This window comes from Crocodylus porosus, unplaced genomic scaffold (genome assembly GCF_001723895.1).
Source record: "Crocodylus porosus isolate Cpor-Errol unplaced genomic scaffold, CroPor_comp1, whole genome shotgun sequence".
Lineage (NCBI taxonomy): Eukaryota > Metazoa > Chordata > Crocodylia > Crocodylidae > Crocodylus > Crocodylus porosus.
Window position 1 is genome coordinate 2,782,963 of NW_017728948.1, and position 10,929 is coordinate 2,793,891.

Below are 10,929 nucleotides of genomic sequence, written 5' to 3' on the forward strand. Positions count from 1 at the left end.
GCTTATCTTGCTGGGATCCTATGACCCCAGCTGACTTCCTGCCCTTTGGGCAGGGGGCTGAACTTGATCTCCCAAGGTCCCTTCCAGCCCTGATGTCTATGAAATCTATGAAATGTTTTGCACCAGGAAGGCTGGAGGAGAGGGCCTCCCAAAGGTTTAAAACCAATCTCTCAACATGAGCATATTTTAAATTTTGCAAAAACCAACTAGTTGTTATAATACATGAAATACAGCAGGGGTGCTCAACTCCCAACCCATAGGACAGATACAGCCCATAGAACCACATCATGTGGCCCACAGAGCTCCCCTTAGGTCCAAAAATTTGGTAGCAGGGGAGCAGAGGCTCTGTTAATTGCTGCTCCCCTGTGCCAAATTTCCAGGTCCCTGGGGAGCCCTACAGCCCAGAAAGTGGGGCCCAGAATGGCAAACTGGGCATGCAAGGCAGTGTGAAATACAATCAAAACATACAGGGCCAGGAGAGGGCAATGTGCGCCTGTGCCAGGTGTGCAGGGATGAGCAGGGGTGACACAGAACCCATCCTGGCATGCAAGGCCAGGAGGAGGTGGCACAGGACCCAATTGGGGGTGCAGAGCCTGATTTGGGCACATGGGGTGGGTGGGGGCAGCCCAGGTTCAATCCTGCCTATGGACTAGCCCCATGCCACTCAGCCAGCCCATAGGACCAAAGACTGAGCAGCACTGAAAGAGCATGTAAATTGTTTAACCCCTTTTTAGCTGCCTGGTTTTTAAAAAAATCACCATTTCAAACTACACAACATAGAAAATGCATTTCCCTCAGCCACTCAACTCAACCACAAATGCTACTCTAACTCTCCAAACAGAAAAAGTTTCAGCTCAAGAGGTGAATGTCTCAATTATGAAGCCAGTTGAGAACAATTATAGTGAAAACTCTTCAATCTTTCCTACAGGACACATCATCACTCTCATGAGAAACAATTCTCTCAGATGACTATTCTGTACTGAATGACAGACAGAAAAAATTAATATATTAAATTCATACATTAAAAAGGATTCTTGGCAACTTCATGTACTTAATCATAACAAAAACCATCAATTCCCCATTTGCAGGGGAATGTGAAAGCCAAAAGGTAAATGTGTACACTACTCTGAGCTTAAGATAATACTGTATCAAAGATGAATACTCTCGTTCTTGCCGTACAAAAGTCACAAGGTGAAGAGAGACTTACCACATGCGTGTATCAACATCATACTTGTATAAATCGTCTGCGAGCCTGTACTTGTTGGCGGTGAATGCCTTGTAGCCTCCATGGATATAGACAGATCTGGTATTTGGATCATAAACACTGCTGTGGCCGTACCCTCCTTGCACCAAAGCTCCACTGGTCTGTAAAACGCTCCAAGTATTTGTGGCTAAGGAGTGAAAGGACCTTGTGAGTGATACTGCACATCCAATTCAGCTGCATTTAAAACAGGGCAGCAGATCCAGCTGTGAAAATAGCAGGCCTTCCCACAACTCAATCCCCTGCATCTCCCATCGATCCCTCTCTCTTTAGAGGAAGGCTGAGCTGCTACTCCAAAAAAAAAGCCTCCTCAATGGGTAATTTAGTTACTGAGAGCTACTGTGCTGTTAAATTCTTTTAATTAGCCCGTGATTATTTCCTCCAACGGTCATTCATTAAACCTTGAAACCAACCCAAGCGCATGAGAAATAAAACCCTACAATTATCAGTCACATGTCAACTATATCAAAACAGCAGACTGAACAATCTTCCTGAAAGTTCAGTACAGGAAAAGGTGAAAGGGTGGAGAAGCCACCTGATATTTTCTTTTCAAAAGAAAGCAAGCTTGATAGCCTGCGTGGTTTCTTGGCTGTCACTTGAGACCCACAATCTAGTTAAGGGCCCTGGTCCCTCAGCGTGTCGAGTGGCAGGGTTTCTGAAAAGTCAGCACCAAAATAATGGAGCCTGACAGACGACTGCCTTACCCGAATCAACCTCTCACCAGTTAGGTAGCAAGAGAAGCAGGCATTGAATGACGTCTCACACTGGCTTTTCAAAATAAGCAGCTACAGGGAGAAGAGACTTTGATGGACATGCAAGGAAGTAATTAATGAAAAGGACAGCAGGAGTCTTGAAAGTCATGGACAGAGGTATCATTACAAGCTAAAAAGTCATTTCTGAGCTCCAATAACTGAATTTTCTGAAGGAGAGGTCTCTAGTGCTGAACTTCAGTCTATCTCCCCAAGGCATTTGTCCATGTGAGAAATCTATGACTGGGGGGAGAAAAAAAAGATGTTTCTAAAGAACCAACCATGTCTGATGGCCTCTCCGAGTCATTACAGCTCACAATAAAAGAAGGGATAAATAGAGGCCTCCATGCATCAGGATGCCTTGCACTGCTTGGACACTGAAAAGTTTTGGGCCACTTCTGATGAAAAGGGAAAGGACATCACAAGACACTGTATTTAGGTTGCTTCACAAGCATTTTGAATGGTCTCAGAGGCCGGAGCAGCCCTGGATCCAGTATGCAGAGGGTAGCAGGAGCACGGCATTTCTTTACAGATGCTCCAACATTTTATTGTTACAATGCTAGACATTAGATTCAAGTTCTAAAAACAACATGTGTTCAAATTAAATACTAATTTAATCAGGTCTGCACAGACGTAGTTGGGGATCTTCTGGAAGGGCTGGATGTTTTTAAATCTACAGGTCCTGATGCCCTCCACCCACGGGTGTTGAGAGAGCTGACGGGGGTCATTGCTGTGCCCTTGGCCCGGCTGTACGAGCAATTGTGGTCCACGGGTCAGGTGCCCAGAGATTGGAAACTTGCTAATGCAGTCCCCATTTATAAGAAAGGAAGAAAGGAGGACCCAGGAGACTATAGGCCCATAAGCCTCACATCAGTCTTGGGGAAAATCCTTGAAAAAGTTATCAAGGATCACATCTGAGAGGGGCCTGCAGGGGAGATCATGCCCAGGGGAAATCAGCATGGGTTCATCAAAGGCAGGTCCTGCCAGACCAACCTGGTTGCCTTTTATGACCAGGTAACTAAATCCCTGGATGATGGTGTTGCTGTGGATGTAGTCATCCTGGACTTTTAGAAGGCCTTTGACAGTGTCACTCACCCCAGTCTCATTAATAAATTGAGCAACTGTGTTGTTGATGACTACCCAGTTGGATGGGGCAAAAAATTGGCTGGTGGGGCACACCCAGAGTGGTGGTGGACAGGTTGTACTTGACCTGGCAGGATGTGAATAGTGGGGTCCCCCAGGGCTTGGTCCTGGGTCCTACACTGTTCAACATTTTCATCAGCAACTGGGACAAGGGGGTGAAAAACATGTTGTCCAAGTTTGCTGATCACACCAAGATGTGGGAAGAGGTAGACACACTCAAAGGGAGAGAGAGACTGCAATTAGATTTAGACAGACTATAGAAGTGGGCAGATGGTAACAGGATGGGTTTCAATGTAGATAAGTGCAGGGTGCTGCATCTGGGGAGAAGGAATCCACAGCATACATACAGGCTGGGGAGCTCCCCCCTTGCAAGTACAGAGGTAGAAAGGGGACTCCAAGATGAACATGAGCCACCAGTGCCAGACCGCAGCCAGCAAAGCCAACCGCACCTTGTCGTGCATCCAAAGATGCATCAAGCCGGTCCAGAGGTGATCCTCCCCTTCTACGTGACATTGGTAAGGCCACAATTGGAGTAGTGCATCCAGTTCTGGGCACCGCACCTTAAGAAGGATGTGGCCTACCTTGAGAGGTTCCAAAGGAGGGCCACCCGCTTGGCTGGAGGGCAACAGGACAGGCCCTACGAGGAGAGGCTGAGGGACCTGAACCTGTTCAGCCTCAGCAAGCGGAGGCTGAGGGGGGAATTGGTGGCTGCCTACAAACTCCTTAGGGGAGATCAGCAGCAAATAGGAAGGGCCCTATTCCCCCCAGCATCACCTGAGGTGACTAGGAACAATGGCCAGAAGCTGCTGGAGAATAGGGTCAGGTTAGGGATTAGGAGACACTATTTCACTGTTAGGGCAGCTAGGATCTGGAACCAACTTCCTAGGGAAGTGGTCCTCACTCCTACCTTGAGTAAATTCAAAAAGAGGTTGGACGAACACCTGTCTGGGGCCATGTGATCCCACCATGTGCTCCCGCCAGTGGCGGGGGGGCGGGGGTCAGACTAGATGATCTGTTCAGGTCCCTTCTGTCCCCAAACTACTATGAAACTAAATTCATCCCATTGTTTGTGTATGGACTGCTGTCAACTTTTTCGATTTCACTGTTCAGTCTGAAAAGTAAGAAAGACCACACCTACCAATATCATATTCCTGAACGTTGCTGATGTACCCATACAGCGGGCAGTGCCCAAAGATGACCAGCATAACTGCCTTGCCCCCTTCCAGCGTGACAATGTGGGCTGAGTGCCCAACGACTGAGTACTGTTCCTTTGCTTTTGGGATCACTTGAACCCAGGACTCATTGTGAATATGGAACACCAAGAGCTGATTGGTCACATTCCCTGTTGCATCCATTTTCCCTCCATACATGTAAATTTTGTTCTGAAAGAAGTTGATTAAAAAAAAAGTTAAGACCTTCTGGCTCCTAAGTCACCATTAGTAACAAAAGAACATATAGCTACTCCCCAAAAAATACCCACCACATTGCAATACAGAATGCATTTTTCTCATCAACGCACAGTAGATATATGCTAAAAACTCCTGCTGTTGTAATGCACACATTAAATGAGAAAAAAACCCCTAAGCATTTGTGGAATAACAGAACGCTTCACTTATTTCAAATCAAAATTAAAGAAGATCCAGGAAAAGAGAAACCACCTTCAGATGAATAAAACTATTCGATTGGCCCTGACCCTTCAGGCTGGGTAGCACTACAATACTTTTACTGCTGAACTACTAAAAAGCAATACCTGTCCATCTCTTCCAGGTTGTCTTTCTGTACTTTGAAGCTTAAAGTACTAGCATTGAGGATGGGGAAGAAGTACACTCTCTGCAGTAAACCCCTCATAAGAAAAATAAAGAAAAATCGGTCACCGAGCAAGTAAAGAGCCCCAAATGTGTAAAACACGTAGGATCTCTTTACAAAATGACAAATACAGGCAGTCCTTGAATTTACAACACAACTGGTCCCTGAAAACTGCATCTTAAGTCAAAACATTGCAACTCGCAACCAATTTTCTCATAAGAAACAATGTTATAAATGGGGGATTGGTTCCTGAACCAAGGCCCGATACCCTATTTTCATCAAAAATACCCTGGAATTTTGTACTCAATCAATTATAGATGAGTAATATAGCTACATTAATGTATTTATACTGGAAATAGTAATCATATTGATTTGGAAGGACTTCTTTCAGGCGACTTCGCTGGACTTTTTGAAGGGCTCTTGGTTGGACTTTCTGAAGGGTTCTTGGCTGGAGTCTTGGCTGCAGGTTGTTCTGGAGGCTTGTCTGCTTTCTTAAAGAAAGTGTCCAAGCAAGTTTGGACAGATGTTCTCCAAGGAGATGGGCGACACAGCGAACTTGTTCGCTGGCATGGCATCCCATTAGATCAAGCATTGTAAAGTCAAAACTGACATCAGAAAGTTAAACAGGGCGTCAATTTATAAATGTTGTAAGTGCAAAACGCTGCAAGTCGAGGACTGCTTGCACTATTAAATTAGTCGCTTACAAATGATGACTGGATGCGGTCATTAGGTGTAATGCATCATTCCCCACTTTGCATGCTACTGACAACACCTGTCCAGTACACATACCAAAAATAGGAACTACTGACTTTCTGCCGGAGTGCTCACGCCCCTTGCACAAAGAAAAGCTGCACAGCTTACAAATAACCCTGGTTCTTTGAGATACGTTTTCCATATATATTCCATACTTTGGGTGCACAGAACTAGTTGGTTGCAAGGGATATCCAGGTCCATCTAGTCCAATCCCCTGCAAGACTGTAGGATGTGTTATTCCCATGTCCTCACCTCACCTAGTTCTTATCCAGCCTTTCCTTGAAAGCGTCCAAGGAAGGAGATCCCACGACTTGACTGGGAAGCTCGTTCCTTTGTCCTGCTGTTCTGACTGTAACAGTACCAAGGACCCTGCGAGCCTGAGATCAGAATTTGTTGATCCGACACATCCAATGGACAATGTCTGCATGTAAGAAGCCTTGCATGCTTTCTTCCCAAGGGCACAAGAGGCAGAGCAGGCTAACCTTCAGTTTCTTCACCAACACTGAATATACACGTTACAAGAGGACTCTGGCAACTGGGATGGAGGACAGGCTGTGGAGTTCATATGGATGATACCTCAAGAATTCACAGGTACTGTACAGTTACTGTTTTTCTTCAAGCGCTTGTCACGTATACTCCACTCCTGGCAATTCACAAGCAATATCACACAGAGCTGGCCAACTGCAGCCCTCCAGTCCCCTCCTGGCCTCCATTTCCCCTACTGTTCAAGCTGCAGCTGCTGCTAGAGTCTCCGGGGTTGGGAAGCACAAATGAGGAACTGGGAGCAGGGTGAGGCTATGGCCACGTGGCCATGTGGTGCCGTGGGGGGCAGAGGTACCCATGTGTGTGGCCTGGCAGGCCCAAGGCTGGCCCTGGTGCAGCCCAAGCTAGACCTCCAGGACTTAATATATTAGAAGCAAGTGCTCAGTTAAGCATCTGTTTGAATAAGGAACAAAACATGGCTCTTATGAAACAAGCATCTGACACTGATGTTGCTACCAAGGAGCACGGTTTTGTGCCCTGACCCTGAAGTACCTGCTCTACACATTTTTGCAAGGGGAACACTTCTTAAAGACACCAGACTCAGGGGCTGCGTCCAAACGAGCGCGGTTCTGCGGTATGTGGCACCACAGACCCATCTGCGGCACCATGCACTGCACATTCATGAGTTTCCCACGCTGTTGCCCTGCAGGTCAGGGCAGGAGGAGGTGGTGGGAGGGGTGAACTCGTGATCTCCTGGGATTAAAATAACCCCCCAGTGCTGCAAGGTTTAAAAAAAAAAAAAGGGGGGGGGGGAGGGGACAGCACAAGTGGCTGCAACACGTGCCACCCAAAATTGGAGCCTAGCCTGCCTGAGCCATACTCCAGCTACCGCCCAGTCTTCCAGTTTCAGGAGCATTGCGGATGCAGCTTCCCCAGCCTCCAGGTAAGGCTTCTGGGGCCAGCACAGTCGTCAGCCCCAGCCTCCCCTACCGCACCCGGGGTAACCTGCCACACACGAGAGCGCACAGGGCCTGGGCATTTCCTGGGGACATGTAACGGCAACACAAGGTGTGCTGTTCCCGGGAAACCAAATTCCCCCCTCATCTGGAAGTGGCCAGGTAGTTCAAGCCCCAACCTGATCCAGGGCACTAAGCTTGCCAACTAGTTACATAGACCAATGAAACCTGAAAGCCACTTTATCAAGGCCCATCTAATTGATCCAGCCCTTGGCTCTTGACTGCAGAAGCAATTAGCAGCAAGGAGAAACCATAACGGACTTTGTTTTATCCAAGTGTCCTGCCTATGTCTGAAGAATGGGGGACGGGGGAAGAAGAGAGCTCAACTGCCCTTCTCAGGAGCCAGGGTTAGGGGGAAAAAAAAATCTAGTGTAGAGCTTGATTTGGACACGTAAGCTGAACAGGTGTTAAGAAACTTTCAGTCATCCATGTAGCCAACCTGCCTATCACAAAAACATGCCTGAGTTTTTAACCATTGCAAGTCTTCCCATCAGACCTCTGGCCTATTTACTACTACACTAAAATGCAACGATAGCTCACAGCGGTGGGTGGAAAAAGAGGATGACCCCTGAGAGGAGTGAGCTAGCAGTCTCAGGCAACAGCACTCAGTGGGATGCTAATCTACAGCTTATTGGAAGACATACAGAAGCACTGGAAGCGGCAATACTTTCTCTAAAGCTGGGTATACACAGGATGGGGGGGAAATATGTAACAAAGTTCTAATTGACGCTAATAAATGCATCTACCTCATGCAATGCCAACGAATGACCATATCTGATCTCCACAGCATTCACAGCATTGCTCAGAGAAAGCCACTCCTCAGTAACAAGGTTGTACCTGTAAAATGAGAATTTGAAAATTACTATATATGCAACCCAACAGAGCTATTACCCATTCTTTCCAAGATGGAAAGATCCTAATAAAAAAAGTAGATACAGTACGTAAGGATCTTAAAAGTCCTGGGAGACTGTGTTATACACATGGGTGTACAGAGTCCTTCCCCCTACAAATTATGAATAAAACAGCCAGACCTACAATCTAGTTTTGATAAATTCATTGCTTTATCGTACCTTGTATTGAACATACTTCTTTACAAAAAACCAATGAGTTAATACACGGACAGTGGATCTATGACAAAATACATACTTCCTGAGGTTTTACCCCATGGGGCAGAAAAATGTTAGACGACAACAGCTCATGGCAAATTAGAGTTTTACAAAGGAAACTGTTATCATTTATAGCACAAGTGCACTTCTTAATTATGCTTTCATCACTCAGCCATAAAAATTCTCTCTAGACCCAAGCTGGCACAGAAGATAAAATGAAAGCAACCTCTCCCCTCCCCCAAAAACAGGCAGGGATTTCAGCTATGGGAACTCAACAAGCTTGCCCTGGTGTTAAATGAAATCAACTTCAGGAGGGGCTTTAATGAAGCCTAATGGCTTTCATTTATATACAAGTAACAGATGAGACAGAAAAAAGTTAACCAGCAACTATAAGCTGCAGTTGCTCTGCAAGCATGTGAATTTTCAATGTCCCTGAAAATTAGAAATCGGTAGTAATGGAGCAAATACTGCCCTGTGTTCAGAATGCGTGACTGACTGAGGTTAATGGAAGCTGCTTCTGTGTATCCTAAGGCAGAATTTAGCTGTTTGCCTATATAACTGTTAGTCTGTAACATTACCCCCTTTGAAAAGATAGTTTGAAAGCTTTCTATAGTGAGTATTAGGGTGTTTTGTATAACTGTGTAAGCACAGAGCAATCTTACATTGCTTTGAAGGGTGTGTACATCTCATCATCCTTGTTTTCTGTATGAGGAAATGAGGGTGTCAAATACAAGTGATTTCAAGGCCTACAGAGAGTGAACGGCAGCGTCATGAACAGGATGGTGCTGAGATTAGGTTCTTCAGAATCTAATCTGGTGGCCCATCCGCTGATTCACATGCCTTCTTTTTTTAAATGAATCTCAAGCAACCATTCAGGTGTCAGTACAACTGCATTAAAGCAGCCATAAGCTCAAGTCACACAGTTTAAAAATGAGAAACAGCCATATAAGAAAATGAGTTCTCTCAGACAGCTTCTGAGAGGATGCCAAATAATTTATGTTGAAGCAGGGAGGGCAGAACTCATTCAGCTTACACAGGAATATGTGAAGAGCAAGACAATGGGATCAGGGAACGTGGGCCACAATGCTTACAAGAAGTTTACTGAATGTCGGGAACCCCTCACAAAAGGTTTTCCAAAATAAGCACCCTTCTCCACTCCCACAAACTTCAGTGAGCTAAGGAGAATAGTTGAGGAAGCACTGAGGTCCCGGAGGGGAGGGGAGCCGGGTGTCCACGAAGAGTGGTCGCTCCTTAAGGAGACGATCCTCCAAGCCCAAAGGGAGGTAATCCCAACACAGATCAAAGGGGGCAGGAGGGCACACAAGCCCCCGTGGCTCACCAAAAGCATCCGGGAATGTCTCCTAGCTAAAAGGGAGGCGCACACCCAATGGCGGGGAGGGGCCATCCCCAGGGATGACTACATTGCGGTTGCTCGGGGATGCAGGGGGGTCAGGAAGGCCAAGGCGGAGATGGGACTGGGACTAGTTTCCCGGATCAAGGACAACAAGAAGTCCTTTTTTAAATACATAGGGGGCAAAAAGAAGGTACCGGATAACGTGGGGCCCCTGCAGGACACGTTAGGATATCTGGTCGTCACACCAGATGACAAAGCTAACTCATTTAATGACTTCTTTGCCTCCATTTTCCTGAGCAGGGACCAGATCAGCCGCCCAACAGGACCCCCTCAGGCCCCAGGGGAGGCGCACCCAGGCCCAGGGTCAGTGAGGATCTAGTCAGGGAACGTCTGGCGGGACTGAATGTATTTAAATCAGCCAGTCCAGACAATCTCCACCCCCGAGTGCTGAGGGAATTGGCTGAGGTAATTGCGGGACCCTTGGCACGGCCGTACGAGCACTCGGGGTGCTCTGGTGTGGGGCCAGAGGACTGGAAGAGGGGCAACGTGGTTCCCATCTTCAAAAAGGGGAGGAAGGAGGACCCAGGAATCTATAGGCCAGTTAGTCGTACCTCCATCCTGGGTAACCTTTCTGAGAGAGTTATCCTGGTGCATGTCCATGAGGGGCCGGCAGGGGAGATTACGCTTAGGGGCAACCAACACGGGTTCATGAGTGGCAGGTCCTGTCAGACCAACCTGGCAGCCTTCTACGACCGGGTCACCACATCCTTAGACGCAGGGGGAGCAGTGGACATCGTCTTCCTGGACTTCCGGAAGGCCTTCGACACTGTCTCTCCCCCCGTTCTCATTAAGACACTGGGGGCTGTGGTGTCGACACCCACACAGTCAGATGTGTTGCCAACTGGCGGGAGGGCCGCACCCGGAGAGCGGTGGTGGACGGGTCACGTTAGACCTGGAAGGATGTGGGCAGTGGGGTCCCCCAGGGCTCGGTCCTCGGGCCCACACCGTTCAATATCTTCATCAGTGACTCAGATAAGGAGGTAAAAAGCACCCTCTTCAAATTTGCTGATGACACCAAGATGTGGGGGGATGTGGGCACAGCAGAAGGGAGGAATAGGCTGCAATCAGACCTAGACAGGTGACAGGTGTGGGGGGACAAGAACAGGATGGGATCCAACATTGACAAGTGCAAGGTGCTGCACCTGGGGAGGAAGAACCAGCACCATACCTACAGGCTGGGGAACTCCCTTCTCGTCAG

At 47.4% G+C, this 10,929-nt stretch overlaps 1 protein-coding gene across 2 annotated transcripts in view; it reads right to left on the minus strand.

Moving 5' to 3' along the window:
- ATRN (attractin) overlaps positions 1 to 10,929 on the minus strand; it is a 254,873-nt gene that overhangs the window by 158,764 nt on the left and 85,180 nt on the right. For both annotated transcript variants that reach the window (XM_019552795.1, XM_019552796.1), the window contains exons 7-9: positions 7,958 to 8,048; positions 4,292 to 4,535; positions 1,208 to 1,391 (exon numbers count right to left, since the gene is read on the minus strand). In XM_019552795.1, the coding sequence (XP_019408340.1) occupies positions 1,208 to 1,391; positions 4,292 to 4,535; positions 7,958 to 8,048 (519 nt within the window). The remainder of the gene's footprint in view (positions 1 to 1,207; positions 1,392 to 4,291; positions 4,536 to 7,957; positions 8,049 to 10,929) is intronic.